Source organism: Odontesthes bonariensis, chromosome 1 (genome assembly GCF_027942865.1).
Source record: "Odontesthes bonariensis isolate fOdoBon6 chromosome 1, fOdoBon6.hap1, whole genome shotgun sequence".
In the NCBI taxonomy this organism is placed as follows: domain Eukaryota; kingdom Metazoa; phylum Chordata; class Actinopteri; order Atheriniformes; family Atherinopsidae; genus Odontesthes; species Odontesthes bonariensis.
The window spans coordinates 27,634,139-27,654,848 of record NC_134506.1 but is presented as its reverse complement, the minus strand read 5'-3'; the positions used below and the strand labels follow the sequence as shown (position 1 = coordinate 27,654,848).

Here is a 20,710-nt window from a genome sequence, read left to right as displayed (position 1 = left end):
CTGGGGACATTGACGGTCACTGCTGCTGATGTGAACATGTCGTTCTAGCATCCTGTAAATTACATTCATGGGCCTCCCACAACGGCAGATAGTCATTGTCACTTCATGGATACAACTCAAAGCTTTGCCACTTCACAATCTGGAACTATTGAAGCCCAACAATGAATTTGTTTTCATTTCTTCAGGCTGGAGTTTTCTTCTGAGCTATATGAGAGAAAAAGTGTTCATAAGTTGTGTAGCAATACTAAATTTAGTGCCACATACAGTACACTCTCTCTAGACTGATGGAACTTGTGTAGTAATATTTTTAACATAAATTTGACGTGAAGTTTAAAAAAGAACACACTGTGCTAATTTGGTCTCTATAATATACTCTTCAATTTTACTTCAATAGTTTTACACCATTCATTGTAAACAAACAAAAATCTTTGTGTATGTCATAGTCTACCTTAAGACAGGTCTTAGTCAAAATGCCTATTGGTTTAAGCACAGTAGCCCTTCTCTGACCTCTGTTTTAAATCTCTCTGAGAACAGCCTCTTTGGAGGGACAGTGAGTGGGAAAGTGCTCACTCCGCCCCTACCCTCTGAGACTGGTGGTAGATGTAAGATGCATGCTCCTCATTACAGCTGACAACAGAACATTTCCAGATGAAGATGGTTTCATCAGTCCAGCCAGGATTAGAGGTCAAAGCTTTGTGGGGTGTAAAAGGGATCAGAATCAGAAGGGCGCGTTGAATGAGAAAATATCAAACAAAGGGATGATAAAAAATGTCAGGGTTGTGTTTTGGGGGAGTTTTGCACTTTTTTGCACTTGCTAGTGACTTCAGGATTTTGCGATAATATGTCCTAAAGCCTATGCCCCCACCTTCTGACCCTCTGAAGGGGAAAACATCTGCTGTCTGGTAATACGAAAGATGACACAGCTGTCTTAAATGTCTTTTTACAGTGATGCTTATTACATCCTGAAAAACATTAAATGCCAAAAATACAACTCAAGACTGCTCGACAAAAGGGGGGGGGGGGTTACATTTACAGAGAATACTGGTGGTGACTTTGTCACAGCGTAAAATACACTATGTGTAGCAGTTCCTTGAAACTCAAAGAAGCTTTCGAGGTTTGAGTTGTTTTAGACGGCGAAAAATTTGCTCTTCTGCTGCCCCCATTCTGTCTGTCTGTTAGCTGAGCTCCTTTGTCAGAGTCCCTCCCTGATTCAGCGCTCATGAGTACAGTATTTCGCACCACTCCACTTAGAAAAAAAAAAGAAAAACTAGACTAGAAGATAGCTGTCAACATGATAGCGACTATTGCTGGGCCCTGCGAGGGCAGGATCCAGTTCTGTGCACTGTGTGTGCAGCTTGATGTAAAGTGAGTGAAGCAGCAGTCAGACTCCCTCCTGCAGGTGCAGTGCCATCAGGACCACAGAGAGGAGAAAGGGCAGCATCTGCCACTTCTAACTTTCTCTCTGAGTGATCATCATGCATGTAAATATGACCAAAATCACAGCGCAGATGTTTTTTCTTCAACTTAAGTCAGTGGTGATTTTAACAAATGTCGCTGGGCTTTAAAAAAAAAAGAAATCAGGCTCTTGGAGCAGAGCAGAAACCTCACAAGGAACCGGCAGTGAAGTCAGTCTTAATGGGCCACTATTCGCTGTGCTCAAATCAGAGTTGTTTTGCCATTTGACAACAGAAACAGAAAAATATGTGAATGAGAGTAGCTTCAATGGAAATTCAAATTAAGGATGCAGTACAAGTGAACACAGAGAGTAAAGGAGACACTATGCTGCTGCTGTGCTGAACTACAGCCTCTTGGCTGAGAGACTAACGAGCCCTGTCCCTTCACAGCAAAACAGGTTTGTTGCACAAATTGTATAAATTGTATTACAGTTAGCAATCATGCACATCTTTGATTGCCCAACCATTCATAATTCGAAAAGTCTGGCTTAACCATCACAGAAAATCACAACTTCATTTTCTATGTAGTTTTGTAAAGATGATTAAAACAAGAAGTTTCTCTTTCTCCACAGTGCAGTGAAGACTGATTCTAGCCAGTCACGTCTTTCCATTAAAGAATGCCCACTTAAAAACTCCCACTTTGATTGACAAATACCCACTTCAGTTCTGCAGAGAACCATTACTTGCACGAACAAACACAAACTCACACAGGTTCATGCTGTTTGTTTGAAATAGTTGCTGTCACATTCCACAAGCTAATTGCTCAAGGTTTAAGGTCAACCAGGGAATCATAGGAAGCACTAATTGTGTTGCAGTGGCTTCACTCTCACACACGCACGCACACACACACACACACACACACACACTGACACTCACACTCACTTTTAAAGTCATACTGTCACAGTCACTGTTGCAGTTTCCAGCCTGGGTCCGACTCACAGCGAGGATGTTTCTCTTGCGCACTGGCAACACATACTGTAATTGTGCATACAGACTCACACATAAACGCACTCAGAGGGCAGTTCCGCTTCATGGGTATCTAATTGGAGACTTGTGTCCAACCATCACATCGTGTTCTGAGTACACGCGGGGTCATATTTGCACAGACATCTGAAGGGGCCGCACATTGTTAGGGCCGATTAACTGAAAGACCTCTTAAATACTGCTACACACGCATTGTACGGACAGGCGTTGTATGCGCACACGTGCACTCATCTGTGCAGTGACTGACTGCACACACCATGTCTCACACACACAGCTGTTTCAGGTTTTCAGTCACATGTTGTTTATCATTGTATTTTTTTTATTTTTTATTATTGGCTCTTTTTTTTACCACCCATGCCTTTCTTCTTTCTACCATTAATACTATTTTACATGTGAACCTCAAACGTATTGTGCTTTCCATCCTGACAAAATAAGTTTACCCTCCATGAATTGCCACCTTATTTTGGTGGAGGGGTTTGAGTGCCCCAGGGAACCCAGGGGCTATGTCGTCAGGGCCAATTTGCCTCGGAAGCATCTTCCAAGGAAAATTACAGGGTGAAGACTCAAAATCCCATAGGGTCAAAAAAACGAATATTCCAGCTTCCTTGATACTGATTTGAGATACCCGGGATCACTCTGGTGCCATGCCCTGTATGCGAGTGCTCAGTGATCGGGACTGTGCTCAGGGGTTCTAGCTGGACACAGATCAAACAAACTGCTTGGGACCTGCTCATCCACTACCTACATGAAACTAACATTCCCTGTATTTTTATTCATAAAGAAGTTGAATGATATTGAAATAGATTAAATGTGCTTGAAGGTTTGTGAACCTCGAACAATTTCATATTTATCTGCTTAAATCAGTAAGTGGACTTTTAGGATGAACTGTTTGGGATAGCTTGCCTGCATCTGGACCAGGACAGCTTGCCATCATTGATGGAACAATGAATTCAAAATAGTCCCAGTGAGCTAAAGGAAAATGTCAGCACATCTGTTTGTGAACTGAAGCTCACAAGAAAGTGGGTCAAGCAGTCAGACACTCAGCCTAAAAAGACAACTCACTGATCCAACGAATGGTTTAAGAAGAAGAATGTTGATGTTTTGGCTTGGCCAAGTCCAAGTCCTGACCATAATCCAACAGAAATGTTGTGGCAGGACCTGAAGCGAGTAGTTTGTGTGAGGAAACTCACAAACATCCCAGAGTTAAAGCTGCTCTGTAAAGAGAAATGGGCTGAACTGTTTGGAAGGATTAAGTAACTGATCAACAGTTACTGGAAAAGGTTTAGCTCAAATCATGAGTGCAAAATGGGGTCACATCAGATTCTTTAAGAAAAGCTGCACATCATTTCAATTCTTATCAGTTTGATTTGATTCTCTATCTGCTTTTAGGGCATATGTGATGGTCAACTTTTCCAATTAATTAAGACTAGGTGGAGAAAGACTGCATGCTTTTGTATGAATAAGACAACATTATTTGATAAATGAATATAAACACAGCTGCACACAATTAAAAATCAGCACTGTTCCATATTGTTGTTTTTCCTTGGTATTTTCATAATCAGAAGTCTGCATGATACCTCAAACTTCATGATCCACGAATTGCAAAACTAACATGCCCAATTTTTTTTTTTTTAATTTTGTGACATCAACTTTTAACATTTCATTCCATAGCAGCGGGATATTTGAGCTTATATTGATTTTACCCTTCAGACAGACTACATATCACTGATAACAAATGACAGGAAAATAATCTCAAATGAGAGTTCTATATTTGGTCTGTGTAAATTGAGTGTAACTAAGTACCAGCATCACTGATTATCACACAACGGACTGACTGCAATCATTAAGCAATCAGTTTCCAAATGATCTGCCCCAGGACAGAGCACAACTCACACATATATAGACACATAGGCACGTAAATTACAACTGAAATAACATTTATTTTGAGTGGTAGTCACCATAACAAATCTGTGTGGAGCAAATTTATAAATAAACCGACAAAAAGAACACGTACAAACGTGCTAGTGATAGGTTTCTTGGAGCTGGCATGAAGTTTTTTCTATTTGCATCTCAACAATTTGAAGACCACATGTAGGAAATGGACACATCATAAACAACCATAAACAGCAGCAAACTAGGAGAACTGTTCGCTTTGTACATCAGGAGGCCCAGAAATGACTGTTGACGGGCTCAGCAGGCAGGTCACTGATCAAATGATCTATTATGGCAGAAATAGGGGATAATTAGAGGACCTGTAAGGTGCGACCTAGTAGACTGGTGTTGAAAGTGAAATGTGCATGGCTTATTTTCAGGAATGTTAAAAATGATTTATTTCATCTAAAACTGTGAAACTAATAGTCTGCGAATTGAATATATTTCGTTGTATCTTCTTTGACTATCTACAGGAACTTAACATGCCTGTGTTAAACCAATAATCATTTTGAGATTGAGGAAGGGGAGATCAGAACAAATACCATGCAGCATTATTCTAAAAGAACGATTAGTCCCATTAGTCTGTAACAGGTTATTGATTAGTATCTTGTCTACATCATCATTCAAAAGCAGTTCAGTGGGGGGGGGCAGCTGGTTTAGCTCCCCGCATGACCCTATGGATTAAGCGGGTATAGAAAATTGATGGATATGATGAAGTGTTTGTGTATCACAAAGCTTAGAGTGAAGTGGCCAATAAGTATTGCACACTGAGAACAGGGGCTTTTTTCATCATATCTGGTCTGTATCTTTCCTACATTTTCATCTGAGATGAGATTGTGGAGGCACTATGCTGTCTCTAATACACACACAACAGTTTATACTGAGTGAGGAAACTCACATGCAGCGAACATTATACCTTCATATTCTGTATGAAGTACCCCACGGACATAGTTATTTACACACAAAAAAACGACAAGTCAGCATACAAATTACATTGAGCCCACGCACAATCACATGCATCAGAAACACGCAAAGAGAAAGCCATGAACGCAGCTTCTATGTTTAGCAGTATGAATGGGTGGATAATTAATGTTTAATTGTTGGAGTCGTGAGGTTGAACGAACATTTAAACTGCTATTAATTTCTCCTCAGGTTCTGAGACAATGACAGGGAGGAGTGGGACCATTGTGGAGAAGGGCAGGAATAAAAGAAAAAGACCAATTTAAGCATGACACATAGATTATGATTGATTAGCGTTACTTAAAAAGCAGCATGTCTTCGGTAAACATAGACATTTGAGAGATGGACCCAGAAATCAGCCGAAATACTGAACTTAATCGGAGCTATTGAACAGTGCATTTATACCACTCTCTTCTGCCTCTGTACCTTCAGGGCCTTAATTAGTCTGTGAATAGCAGCCTGATTCATGCACACCAACACACAACAATCAACACCTCAGAAAACTGCCAAATTTCATTTCAATCAGAGGGTGCAGGCCAAACTGGAGACTCCCTGCAAAGCAGTCTTAAGCTCCTGATTTTTCTAACTTTGGTTAAATGTATGCATGAACTTTTTTCTACCTGTATGTTGTCTGCAGTGGCTTCAAAAGCAGCATTCAGCCTGGCTCAATCCCATCTCACCTGCACATCTCATCTAAGTTTCTAAAAAGAAACAAAAGCATGTGAATATGAATATGTGAATATATGTGCTGCTACAGGTGGTAAACTGATTAAATTATACTGCCTGCTTCTGTTCTCTTAGTTTTTTTTCTTCTCCTACAAGTCCAGACTGAAACTCTGAATTGAAAGTGTGACCATGGCAGCATGAGTAAATATCCTGAAGCAAATAAGACGTGTTAGATTACAGTGAATAACTGTGATGATAAACTGCTCTCTGTTCACTGGGTGCTGGTTTACAGCACCTAATCTGGTTAAACATTGCATGAAGTCTCATGCTGCTGTATGAACACTGAGGTTACTTTGTTTTCACTGGAAAGTACAATGAAGCATTTTGCAGACATTAATAACTGCACAATTAAGCACCAACCAGTTTTAGAAAGTAATTATGGTGACCTGACATCCACACTAAACACCACAAGAGTGTGAATTTATTCTGATATGTGTTTTGCATCAATTATCATATCCAATTCCATCCATCCAGCTATTTTCTATATCCGCTAAATCCGTCAGTCAGGTCGCGGGGGGGCTGGAGCCTATCCCAGCGGTCATCGGGAGAGAGGCAGGGTACACCCAGGACAGGCCGCCAGTCATATCCAATTAGTTTCACTTTTCAGTTCAGAAATTTTAATCAATGTTTTGCAAGTTTTTTTTAAATCTTGTTTTAATCTTGTTCAATATCTTCTAGCCCCTAAAAGTCACTCTTTTTAGAACGTTTCACAATCTCATGACAAGCAGAAGGACCACAAGCAGCACCTAAAGCAATTGAAGGCATCACAAGTTGGGAGGTTGCATGAGGTGAAGAGCAAAGCACCCAAACCCAGAACTCACAGAAGGCAGCCAGACATTAGACAGTTCACGATGAGAAGGAGGAAAACCTAAAGCATTGCAGAGCATGAGCAAATATACATATATGTATGTATGTATGTATGTAAATACGTGTGTGTAGTAAAAGAATACCAAACATGGAAACAGGGCAGACCTTAACCCTCGAACAAGAGCTAAATCACAAAGAACATAATAGGTGTAAGACTAACATAACTGACAAATAACAAATCCCCAAACCATAAAAGAGTTGCTGCTTCGTGAATGTCCATTTTGCAAATTTGATGACTAAAGCTGCACCAGAACCATCTCTTTTTCCATAGAACATAAGCAGCCTTTTCTCATATCATGCCAGTCTGTTATCTACATCGACAACACTAAAAAGATTTCATGTCACAGCCTCTCTGTTTAGGTCTTAATGATGAACTTTCAAACTTTCTTTGTTGTGGATATGTAATGGTTTCTGACATTACTTGTGCAGGGAGAGCATTGAAAATCAACTTATTTTCTCCTGGCAATGGATCCAATGCAACAGAGGATTTCTCTGTGTCCCCAGATTGGAGAGCACCTCCCCTGCCCTGAACCTCCACCCCTCACCCCACGCCTCTCTCGCTCTCTCTCTCCATAATATTCTACCGTTCCAGCGGTGCGCTCAAAAGCCTGGCTGCACGCAGTGGATGGCGGAGAGCTGAACAGTAGAGGGTCTGAAAGAGGGAGAGAACAGAGAAAACTCTTTGCTGTGGCACGTGGAGACATAAAACTAACTTGTAGCCGCAAGATTTGTGTCCGATTAGTGGTAAAAGTCGAGAGGAAAAGCAGAGGGAAGACGGAGCTCCAGTCCGTCACCCAGCCTCAGCACCGTCAGGAGGAGACACGAGGAGGAGGAAAGATTCCCCTAAACGCAGTGAGAGCCTTGGATGAGGAGAACAGGAGAGCGGAGGGCATCGGATAGCTGGCAACAACGAGTAAGTGCAGATTTTTTTAAGTAAGAGGGGAGGGGACAATATTTATAGAACTCATCTCGACACTTCATCTTAACCCGATCCAGTTTTTGAGTATCAGGTGCATTCAGATGCAGGCAGGTGGCTGCACACACAGTTCTGAAGATACTTATCATGTAATCAAGAAGCTTATCCAAGACTTGCTCCTCTTGTTCTGACTCTCTGCTATACAACTGGTGTTTTGTAACATTTTTGAGTCCTTTTTTTTTTTTTTGCTAAGCAAATGATACACTGATCACCAAAGAGAACAGAGGATGATCACATAGAGAGTTGAACTTTGGGTCACTGAGATGTTTTGTGGAAAGATGAGTGTTTCTGAGGTTATGCTTATAAAAAGCTTGATATTTTCAACTGAAGTCAGTTGTTCCCTGTGCTCTGTTGATCTTAACTATTTTTTAATTAACTGGAAAAAAAGAAAATCACCTCCGTCTAAATTGTTCTTCTCTTCATTTGTGAATATCATCCATCTTTTGATCCTCCCACATCTTGTCAAACTTTCTGTAGCTCTATCACTCTCATTTCATCCCTTTTATACAAAAACACTTTTGCTGCAAGACTATGCAAAATGTCAAATATTTTAAAGTACCTTACAGTATTTCACTTTTACATTTGTAATTACATCGATGAGATATCTGTCATTCATGTATATTCTAATTTGTTATTTTAAGATTACTGAAAAATGATAAAACAAACATATTGTGTTTTTATCTTTGTAGTCCAACACTGATAAATGGTGACTCTCTGCCGCTTCTCTGTCCAGAACACACATGTATTGCACACCAAAGTGTTCCTAACCTATACATTTGAGGCTTGCTTTATGCCTTCACTGGTGTTGATGATTTATTTGAAAGGATTTCTAAGATTTATCATCTGAATGTGTTGACCAGAGCAACATCTGAGCAAAGTCAGGCAATGGGAAAGTTCCTGAGGGAGAAAGGCAAAAAAATTCAGTATCATTTTCTCCTTTCCCCTCACAGTGGCAGCTCCAGATTTATTGGACCCTAAATCCGCCACTCACAACACTAAGCCCCGCCTCTCCTTCTCCACAAAGCAAATCACACTGACTCCTCGAGAGGAAAGTGAGGTGAGAGGAAAAAAGTAAACCAAGGCCACCAAAGTGATTTTTAAAAAATGCCTCAAGAGTTCTGTTAGATATGCTTGTGGACACCTCCCGTATGTATTCGCATTGATTGAACAGCTAAAGTGTTGCAGGTGGTTGCCACGGTGATGAAGTGGAAAACGGTGACAGCAATCTTTCTTTTGGTGGTTCTGTACCTGGTGATGGGAGCTGCAGTCTTCAGATCTCTGGAGCAACCTCATGAGAGGTAGGCAGCTTAAAAGCAGCTGTCTTTATGCGTTCACCTTTTAGCCATCATACTCCTGTCAGCATGTCTGCAGTAAATGACTCCATGCAAACTAAAAACTACCCGTCTACAAAGTGCAACGTGGTTGCATTAATGCTGTAACACCGTGCAGGTCTCTTACTCACATTTAGATGTATTGGATAGAGTCTTTCTCATTAGTTCCGTATGTTGTTGTTTTTTTTGTTGTAGTTGTATTGTAACATGAAGAGCAACCTATAGGCAGAAATTCTATATATTGATTGAATTGATTGAAGAGTTTATTGTCATTGTCAAAAAAAACCAACGAAATTTAGTTTGGAGTACAAACACAGTAGTAGTAGATCCAAAGTGACAAAGTGCATCAAAGACAAAAGTGACACCAGAGCTTGATTCCCTCCTTCCCCCATCCCGCTTACAACAAAGTGCAACAGAGTTTTAGGTGCTTGCTACCCGCCCCCCCACACACACACACCCATACATCTAAATAAATAAACAACAACCTTCCAGCCCCAGTATAAATAAAGAGTTAAACGTTAATGTTTAGGCAGTAGTGATTGGTTCCAAAGTCTTATGGCCTGAGGGTATAGGCTGTTGGCCAGTCTTTCAGTCCGAGTCTGTAGGGACCTGTACCTTCTACCTGAGGGCAGCAGTTGGAAAAGGTGATGAGCAAGATGGTGGCAGTCACGCAGGATGTTCTGCATATAACTTTGAATAGTGGTGAATTGCATATATCATTATCTTAGAATGGAGTTTTTATATCTGCAGATGATGTCGGATCTCCTTGCAATCAATCTTTTTGCACCCCGTGTTAACACTTTAACTGAGGACAAATTAAACTAACTCTCACTCCAGAGTCAGCGTTTCATGTTTTTACACTTCAGCAGATGAGTCTATTACCTGTAAAACAATTTTCAAACACTTTAAACCAAATGAGCAATTGTCAATATCAGAAACTTTTCTGTTTAGTTATTAGGCTCTGAGAAGAGACATCTCTTTATCCACTCTCATCCCAATTCTTAAATAGGGAGGATACACACTGCTTTTGAAAGACAATGACCCGACTCTGTTTCTCTCTTGTAGTGCCCAGCGTTTGGCTATCCTGTCCCAGAAGCTGGAGTTTTTGTCAAGACACTCTTGTGTCAACCAGAGCCAGCTGGAGGAGCTGGTTAAGGTGAGACTGATCTCATATTTCAACTATAGCCTACAGCTGTGCATGTCCTGAGTAAAATTAAGTATCAATCTGGGAAACATACCTTTATACCTTAACGACAAAACAAGTTATTGTCCAATGCCTCCCAAAAGATGTATAAGCCTGAGTGTGAGCCATCACAAAGCAGCATTAGACGACAGGTTTGTTGGAAGTGTGATATGAACAGACTATCACAAAGAAAACTGAGGTTTTTGACACATTCTGGATAATTTATTCCTGCTGTTTGAATGTTTGTTTTTTTAAATTTATTTTGTTATTTTTACTGTGTGATTAGTTTTAGGCAGTAAAGCTACTTGGATTTGATAAAAGATGATAACTTGAGTCACAAAAAGATCCTTTCACAAAGTTACCAAGTATTTAAAAGACAAACGTTGGCCATATAAAACAAGCTTAAGCTCCTTAAGCTTGATTTGCAAATGCAAGTCCTACCAAGAGAGACAGCAACAGCTTTTTCAAAACTCTGGACATTTTCTATGAACTTATCCACATAACCGTTCCGAGGCCTCCTACTTAAACACTGAACACCAGACCAGTATTGTTATTTTTCTTTGAGGTTGGGTTCGATTCTTACTTGAGTCCAAACCTTTGAAGTGGTCCATTCCTCTGAGTTAACTAATTCGTTTGGAATAGTGACGGTAAACGTTTGCTTCTTTACTGAAAATGCAGTCAATTCAATAAGTGCCACAGGATGAAAACTATCAGCACCACTGGTGGAACTAATTGTTTTTGAGCTGTTGCCATCTTGTGAGTAGGGAACACTTAATCCCTTCCACTGTAGGAAGTCCAGCTGTAGCAGCTCAGACCTTTCTCCTCAAGACCCTCTCATACAGCTATCATTGCGTCTGTCTGGTTAAATGATCTCAGTAATTATCCCCAGAGAATATATACCATAACTGGGACATTAGGAAGGATCAGGTCTGAGGTGAAATTATTCTAAATATAGCATGCACTTAACCCATTGAGGCCTGATGCAACATAGGAATGCTTTTACCTTTCGAGCCTGATGCAATGTTGGAGTCAAATTAACAATTTTAAGACACACAATGAAATGGTCTAAAAAACATTATTGAAAAAAACTGGACAATTTTAAGAATGAACAAAAAAGCTGAAGATTTAATATCTGAAATGCTTTTTTTATTTCAGGTTCCTAATTTTTTAGAGACTGTGAAATTAAAGGTTTAGTGAACATGTTTAAGTTTTCCTGAAGATTCTTAGTTTTTAGAGGGTCTTCTTAAAGGAAGTCTCAGATCGTAGTTGGTTAAACTGAAACTGACATAGTCCAATAAAATAGTCATGTGATCAAAGTCAATAATGAACGCTGGTCATGCTGTCAGACAGCCCTGACTGACAGTGTCAAAACCACAAAACCCTTTTAATTAACAGAAACAATCCCATTACCACGCAAAACATTCCTTGTCAACTTTTGTAAAAAAAAAAACACACAATAACATAAAGAAATCAAGCGGCTGTGGGAGTGCTTCCCACAACAGAGTATTGTGGGAATTGTTGTTTTTAATCAAAGGACTGTGATGTTGTGCAGTGGTCCCCTGCTTCACGAAAGTTGAAACAAAAGTTTAGAGTAGACCATCTAATATGTTAAGAAAAGGTGGAACATTTAAGGGAACCCTACAAGTAATGCTCAAATCTCTAAAGAGGTCTTTAATTTGACCTCTCTCTAACCACAGAGCAAAGAGATGGCAGTTCTATTTGCTATCAGTACAGTGGAGTCAGAGTCTTCAGCACCATGGACAGCTCATCAGCTTTACAGGCGTGGAAAAAAAAGAGCAGCTGAGTCACTAAAGGTCGTTTCTGTTGTTTGTTACAGCACCGTTGTTCATACTGTTCACAGCTCTAAACCCGCATTAAGGCATTCTGCTTAACAGCTCCAGTTTTATTCTGTGTTCACAGACATTACAAGCTTCATATCCAGTATTTATTTTATCGATTGCATAGGCAGACAAAAAGCTCATAGTCCTGCTCCTCGACAAGAAACAAATGACCCGAATTATCTATAGCACGAGAAAGTCACACAACTTATGGTTTTCAAACTGAATATGAAAATGTCTCATGGTAATTTTTCTCTTCCCCTGTCCAGCAAGTTGTGGCGGCTATCCGTTCAGGGGTGAACCCGGCAGGAACACTGACCAACCACAGCAGCCTGTGGGACCTGAGCTCTGCCTTCTTCTTTGCTGGGACTGTCATCACAACCATTGGTAGGAAACACGCACACAACAAGAATACATGTTTTGATTGAGACTATGCTGTAGTTATGCATATGTGAATGAAAGATTCATGCTTTTCCCACTCCTTAATGTGTATTACCACATGAAATTCACTCGTTTTAATATCTTTACAATGAAGTGAAATAGTTGTGGTTGCATTCATGTGGACAACCCTCTGATTGTTGCTTTTCAGTTACATAACGGTGACCTGCTGCTGTGGAAAGTGCAGTTTCTGTAGTCATTGATCCTACATCTGCTTCCTGGATATAATCAAACTAGCACACTTACAAATCACTTACACTTTCTTTGTGCGTGCGTCTGTAAATCATCATGTCAGTCTGTCATCAGTGATCAATTTTACTGTCTTGGTTGCCTTCCTTTGGTTTGATCGTTTTCGTTTCCAAAACAGTGACTCAGAGCATTGGCCTGTGCTGCAAGCCTTCACCCCTTACAATTACATTGCTGGTGAAACTATATCATTATGTTGCTCTTGTAACTCCTTTGTTTTCTGTATATAAAAAAAAAAACATCTTGAAAAATGAGTTTGACCACAATGTTACACTAATTAGCCGGATCCCACTTATATACAATATGTGATGTTCAGAGTGTGAAAGAAACACGAAGGCAAAAAAATCAGGGGACAGGGAAAACACTGATGCTGTAGTCTTCGTGCAACAGCCTCGATTCAGTGATTCAGATCACTGTTTATATATTTCTCCGTCTCAGTTCCTAACTGTGCTCTCTACAGGTTTTGGAAACATCTCTCCCCACACTGAAGGCGGAAGAATATTCTGTATTGTCTATGCTCTGCTGGGGATACCTCTGTTTGGTTTCCTTTTGGCTGGTGTTGGAGATCAGCTCGGCACCATCTTTGGCAAAGGCATCGCCAAAGTGGAGAAAATGTTTGTGGTGAGTCCGGAGTAACACACAAAACACACACACATTAACAGGTGGAGAGACAAACATGTATTTCTCAGGCACAGAGTAGTCAGGGTAGTTTAAAGGGATAGTTCGCCTCATTTGACATGAAGCTGTATGACATCCCATATTAACGATATCATTTATGAACATTGACTTACCCCCCTGCTGCGTCCTGTGAGCCGAGTTCCAGCCTCGTTTTGGCGTTGACGAAGGTAGTCCGGCTAGTTGGCTGGGGCTTAAAAAATAAAACATCTTGCTTCTCAAAACAATATGTGTTCAAAAGAGTAATACATTTGCATCACAAAATCGTTCTCCAGGAAAAAAGTCAGACCTCACTATCGCTTGGCGCTATTTTGTCTCCCTCCGCGCCTGTTTCACGGTTTAGATCGTGCAGACCGAGCAGTCCCCTGCTTCCGAGCAGTAAACACCGTGAAACAGGCGCGGCTGTCGGCGGGAGAGAAAATAGCGCCAAGCGATTGTGTGGTCTGACTTTTTCCTGGACAACGATTTTGTGATGCAAATGTATTACTCTTTTGAACGCATATTGTTTTGAGAAGCAAAACGCTTTATTTTTTTGATCCAGGCCAACTAGCCGGACTACCTTCGTCAACGCCAAAACTCAGCTGGAACTCGGCTCACAGGACGCAGCGGGGGGTAAGAAAATGTTCATAAATGATATTGCTAATGTGGGATGTCATACAGCTTCATGTCAAAAGAGGCGAACTATCCCTTTAAGGACTAGATATATATTAACTACCCTGAGTAACTCATATCACATCTCATCTCTCTTGGTTTATATTTACAGGAATCATCCAGTCAGATTTAACTATTGAAGCATGCGTTTGAATAATTAAAGCTTGCACTGAGGATGAGATCCATTAATCAATCCTCTGTTACAATATATATATGTAAGCAAGCATAAACTACCTTTCTGGGTTTGTTGAATCTTCACTTCGAAATGAGTCCTTCAATGCCCCCCTGGTGACATTAGAAATAAAATTATTACTATGTGGCCATAGGTAAATGAGACGTTGCCATAACTCGTGCCCACAAGGTTAACAAGTTAATGATGGTTTGAAAGGACTGGAAAATCCCTGCAGGCTGAGCTACCCATTAAAAGTAAGAAGAAATAAATTACATTAATTTAAGTATCTGTGTCGATTTATGATGACTCCAGAGGTTGTACTGAATATATTAATTGTTTTTATTCTGAATCCCACTCTCATTAAAATGTTAATGCTTTCTACATAATTCACACTGTAGGTACTCTGATAATCTATACAGTTAGCGAGTAAACTCAGGTTGATTATCTTATTTTTAGTGGTGATATTATATTTCTGCTTAAAGACAGTGTGTCTAAGATGAGGCAGAAACTAAGGATCTCAGTTGTGTAACAACAGGCATGAAGATCTAAGAAATATCTAAAAACTAATTCAGCTTTTTTCAAAGTTTACACACCTCACTAAACACTATTGGGGTTTTAAATGACTGGAAGAAAAATCTGAATACAGAGGGAGTGATTGGCTCCTTTTGCTGCTCTCAGGGCTCCTGAGGGACTCGATAATGAGTATCATGGCTGAGGGCAGAGGACAAAAGTTCATTGTGTGTTTGCAAAGGCACACAATGAATGAATTATTGGACTGTGCAGATTGTGTAGGACAGCAGTGTTACCCACAGCTAATGTAATTTAATCTATACAGCATCCAAGAGACCAAACAATGGATAATGCTATTATTGCTCACATTGTTCAGCACTTTTAACATTAAGCATCAAAAACAGTTTTCTCTACAATGGAAAGCTTTGTGATTGTCAGCTGGTCATTCATCATAAAAACAAATGTTTAGCAGCTTTGAGATGGAGTGAAGTCAACAAACAGCTATGACCAATAGAGTATGAACACTGATTGCTCTTTCACTGTTTTATTTCAAGTTTTTCTTTGAAATATCTAAACAACTCTGATCCTTGGCTTATAAAAAGGTTGTACAAACCTTTATGTCTCCAGGGGGATAACATGTGGTTTACAACTAAATATCGCTTAAGCCACAGCTGAACATCCAGGTGTATGCATTGCTTTGGTCAGCATGATAGCATGCAACTAGTGACAGAGTTACACACTTAGCATCAGCAGTTTTTCTCAATTTGGCAGAGGCCAATAGTTGCGGCCTCTTTTTGATGCAATTCACAACGACTTATCGTTTAGATTTCTATTCGAATTTTCTAAAAAAAATAAGAAATAATATTATAAGTCATGGTTACATTTCATCTGTATCTATTATGTGTACTTTTTCCCTTTTTGGGAAATGAATTCATTTCAAAATATGGTTAATGAAATGTTGTTTGCAACAGTAACTGTAAAAAAGCGCAATAAGAGCAAATACACTATATGTTTGGTGAAAAGGCTGACAGATTAACTATGAACAAATGATCCAAAAAGACTACAATCTCTATCGATACATTGTGAACTGGCACAAAATCCTGTAATATGTTAGAATATGCGGATTATTAACATTATTAACTTTATTAACATTAATTCTTTATTTTTCAGTATCACGTTTTGTCAGTACCAACACATTCTGATTTCCCCTAACTGGTGATAAGATGGACGACATGTAGTCTGCTTACAGACACCAGTCGTTTCAGTGGTTAGTTTAGTAATGGAGCCTTTGTTTTTCAATCTCCCCTGCAGCACTGGGACATCACTCAGACAAAGATCCGGGTCATATCCACACTGCTGTTTGTGCTTTTTGGCTGCCTGCTGTTTGTGGCGCTCCCAGCAGCCATCTTTAAACACATCGAGGGCTGGTCTGCGCTGGAGTCCCTCTATTTTGTGGTCATCACCTTGACTACTATTGGATTTGGGGACTTTGTGGCAGGTGAATTCAACACAGAAACACTTGTTAAACCTCTGTGTTTTCTGCATCATGCTGACATGTCTCATAACTATCGCCACATGTCTAGGTGGGTCAGAAATAGAGTACCTGGACTACTATAAGCCAGTGGTATGGTTCTGGATTCTGGTGGGGCTGGCTTACTTTGCTGCTATTCTCAGCATGATAGGAGACTGGCTCAGGGTCATTTCCAAGAAGACAAAAGAAGAGGTACGAGACAGCTGGGTTTTTGTCTGCTGATTAATTTAGTGGCTTTGTCCTCTTTCGTGCATCTTCTGCATCTTTTTTTTTTCGCATCTTGTTGCTGTGACTTTTGTTTCACTTTGCTTTGCATACCACATCACCTCTTTCCATCCTCTGACTTTTTCTACTTGTGTCTCTCCGTTTGTGCAGTGACACACAAATAACAAGAGCTTCTCAGCTACTGAGCCATATCCCCACATCAACTTTTGCCCTCTGTTTAACTTCATTTCAGTGACACAACTGTTTTCTAATCCAATCGACCCTCTGCCATCCAAACACATGACCACGGACAATATCATGAACATCTCCAGCGGGAGGGAAAGACCATTTAGGCAATATGTGATGAGGTTCCTATTGTGAGATGAATATAGAACTGTTTCTATACTAAATATAGCTCAAGTTATGGAAATGAATTCAATTTCTATCGAGAAACATCTGGAAGATATCAGCACCTCATTAAAAAAAACCCTTAGGTCCCCCTTCAGAAAAATAGAGCTGTCGCCATTTGATAATTGGATTTCACCAGTGAGCATGGATTTTGAGTTACATTTCAGCTGGGTCTTAACTGAAAAACATCTTCTTGAGTGCTGGGCAAGAGCATGATGACATGACACAGGGTCCCCTTTAGTTCAACATAATTAGCCAAATGATGAGGCTGAGGTGATGTTTGATCATCTGTGTGTGTGTGCGTGTTTACTCATGCACCCATGGGTTCTCATGCTGAAGTCCTGCTGTGATACACTACATTCTCACCAGCTTGTAAATATGTTTGTGTTATTATTGTCAGTCACTGTGATATAGTTAGAAACAAAGACATCAAGAGAGTCGTGAACAAACTTTTTTTTTTTGCCTAAAGTGACACCAGGAGGGTTCTGAGGCTGCTTAGACCTTAGAACAAAGCTGAAGCATGTCTAAAGACACATACTAGTTAAGCAAAATTGAATTAACCTTGAATGAAAACAGCAGCAACAGTCGGATGCTTTGACATGTTCATCGGTAGAGACCAAACAAGCAGCAAAACTGGGACCTGTCCCCATTTGGCAAAGTATGAAACTGTGTTTTCCTGCATTGTTTACAGTTTCTGTACATGGTGGTACAATGTGGCTAGAACACTGAGTGAATCTTATTATCATTCTTTCATCTCTGCTCAGTGGGTCAGATAAAAAAGTAATGGGTCTGCTTGCTTTCTGCTTATTTTCTGCTCTGCCAATGATATAGTTGCATATTATGACTATTTTGGGTATTGTAAGATGAGTCCTGTTGAATGCATGTTTCAGATTTTCGGGGGTTAATGAATACTGTGTACAGCCCTGTTTAGATGCAGATGCATTGTTTTAATGCAGTTGAGTTGACTTCCTGGTCAGTTACATTGTCACTCTCCTCTTTACTTACGCTCTGTTTCTCTTCGTCTCGTTTCAAGGTTAAACACAAAATATACAAGTACACTGTTGAAAACAATAAGAGATCAGCTGTATTCTTTTGGATTAAAAAGGATTTCTTTTGTCTTTCCATGGGTAACTCAGTTGAGTGCAATGATTAGAAAGCTAAACTCCGGACACACATTTTTCCACCCAACATTAATGTCACAGATTAATGATAGAAAAAGACAAACCAGCATTGTTTTTGGCCTTTCAAAAATGTTCAGTCATCAGTGAAACCTCACTTATTCATAACACCCACAAGCCTTCCACCCACAAAGTCTGTCCATTTCTTGATTGATTCATCATCAACTGAAGCACCAACCACAGCTGAATCAAATTCAAAGAGGTGTATTCTCTTACCTATCCATCCATCCATTTTCTATACCCGCTTAATCCGTCGGTCGGGTCGCGGGGGGGCTGGAGCCTATCCCAGCGGTCGTCGGGCGAGAGGCAGGTGCACCCTGGACAGGCCGCCAGTCCATCACAGGGCCACACAGAGACAAACGAGACAAACAACCACACACACGCTCACACTCACTCCTAAGGTAAAATGTATCTTCCAAGAGCTAACAGGCCCAGCAAGCTCATACATAATGACAAGCATCCTATACCAGAACCTCTTCTCCATCCAGCTATAGCATGATGTTTTGTCCCAACACTCAAACACAGGTCTTCATAGAATAGACCTTCGTCCCCGTATGAGGGCACGTTTATTTCTCAAAAACTACCTCCTGTTAAAAGGCCATGCTTACTTACCAAGTTTTACTTATCCCAAATAGGTAGGAGAACACACATTCATACAAAAGTAAAGCTCGGGTCTTAAGAAGTTAGAATGATACCTTGTGTCCGTAGTGATCCAGTTCAGGCTCACCAATCTGCTTCATGAACTATTACGGTAATTTCATCTGATCATAAATCCTTTATAAAAATTGTACTTATAACAACGATTAAAAAAAAAAGAGTCATGAAATTAAATCAATGGCGGCGAAGTGTATCCAGAACAGCTACAGTAATTGCAATCAGACAAAACATAGATTACTTCAGTGTTCTGCCTGGTCTGAAGCTTGCATAACTTCACAGATGCAGTAAAGGTGGAAAAAGATTACTATGATGTTCTTTAACTCATTTTCATTTAAATGTGACTCACACTTTCATCAAAACTGTCTAACTCTGTGACCCATAACCAGTGAAACAAAGTGTCATCCATGTGTCTTCTCTGCTATCTTCTTACAGCTGCTCTTTTGACCTTTCTGTCCCTGTCTCCTTTCAGGTTGGGGAGATCCGAGCTCACGCTGCGGAGTGGACAGCTAATGTCTCTGCAGAGTTCAAAGAAACCCGCCGTCGTGTCAGTGTCGAGATCTACGATAAGTTCCAGCGTGCTGCATCAATTAAACGCAAACTTTCCTCAGAACTGGGATTCAGCTCAGCACCTGAGCTCACTTTGCCCAAACGCAGTGTGTCCGTCAATTTCAACGACGAACGGGAGAAGAATGAGAGGGAGGCCGGGATGCAAGGCTCGAGAACACCTCTGGCCAGAAACGGCTGTTTGCTCATGAACGGCTTGGACCCCGAGATGGGAGAGATCTCAATTATTGAACATTTCAAGTAGAAACAGATTCTTCCAAAGCCTTTCCATTAGTCATTGTTGATGGTATCAGTGTTGAGCTCCGGAAATTTACAGCTTTTCCCAACAAATCAAGCAATAATGACAGAATGATACTTTGTGACCCCAGATAAGTCGTGTTCACTCTTCTACGAGAATGTAAGAAGAATTATGGCCCTGTTTGGTAACTCTTCAGTGGATTTTTGACAATGGGACTCATTTGTCACTTCACCATCTTCATCCCACCAGCAAAACAAAGAGCCTGAAGAACATACAGTGACTGAACTGTTTACAAATCTCTCTCTTCAAATTAAATAAAAATGCTAATTGACAATTGTTTGGAATCAGCCATCAACCTCTAATGCACCGGGAGTGCATTTTAGGTGTACTGTATATGTAGAATATTACAGTATTAGGGGACCTGATTCTTAAAGTTGGAATATGTGTGAAGGTGCTTGTCTTTGTTTTGCAGCACACCGGTTTTATAGTCTTCTAACCATTTTATATTTTGTTTTTGTTAGTTTTTTTTTTTAACTAAACAATTAACTTTTCAAGTTTCCAACATTTTCTGTCTTTGTTTGTCAGTCGCTGCAGAGACAGATGAGGGAGAGATGAGTACTCGTGTTACTCATAATGCATGAAGCAATGAAAAGTGTCCTTGATAGGCAGGATCACTGAACTGAGCTCGTATTACTTTTGTTTTTGTAGTTTTTATACATGAACACTGATTTGCAGTTTCAACCCCACACAAGCTGATCTGAAACAGAACACTAGAAACAAAAGTTTCATTATTTGTTTTTCATCAGTATTTTTTTTTTGCTGGCTATTATCATTCCTGATTAATAGAGAAGCTCAGATAGGTGAGGTCAGATTTATTGGGCTGATTTAGTTACCCTTTCATATTATAAAGGAGACCAGTTCAGAATGTCTACAGCAAACCAGTGTGAAGTTAAAAAGTAAAAAAATTGTTTTACATTCATTAATTGA

At 40.1% G+C, this 20,710-nt stretch overlaps 1 protein-coding gene across 1 annotated transcript; it reads left to right on the top strand.

Moving 5' to 3' along the window:
- Positions 1 to 1,291: 1,291 nt before the first annotated feature.
- Positions 1,292 to 19,729, top strand: LOC142383695 (potassium channel subfamily K member 2-like). Its single transcript, XM_075469357.1, has 10 exons — positions 1,292 to 1,365; positions 7,666 to 7,775; positions 8,850 to 8,956; positions 9,085 to 9,197; positions 10,296 to 10,386; positions 12,521 to 12,638; positions 13,396 to 13,556; positions 16,255 to 16,441; positions 16,527 to 16,666; positions 19,391 to 19,729. Exons 1-10 carry the CDS (start codon positions 1,292 to 1,294, stop codon positions 19,727 to 19,729), a joined length of 1,440 nt encoding a protein of 479 aa, XP_075325472.1.
- The last annotated feature ends 981 nt before the right edge of the window (positions 19,730 to 20,710 follow it).

What these genes read in the sequence shown, in the direction of transcription:
- LOC142383695 (XM_075469357.1), top strand. Translation starts at nt 1,292, where the DNA reads ATGATAGCGACTATTGCTGGGCCCTGCGAGGGCAGGATCCAGTTCTGT. An exon ending in TGTGTGCAGCTTGATGTAAA is followed by an intron (nt 1,366 to 7,665) that starts GTGAGTGAAGCA and finishes GTGTCCGATTAG; the next exon opens with TGGTAAAAGTCGAGAGGAAA. An exon ending in CTGGAGCAACCTCATGAGAG is followed by an intron (nt 9,198 to 10,295) that starts GTAGGCAGCTTA and finishes TCTCTCTTGTAG; the next exon opens with TGCCCAGCGTTTGGCTATCC.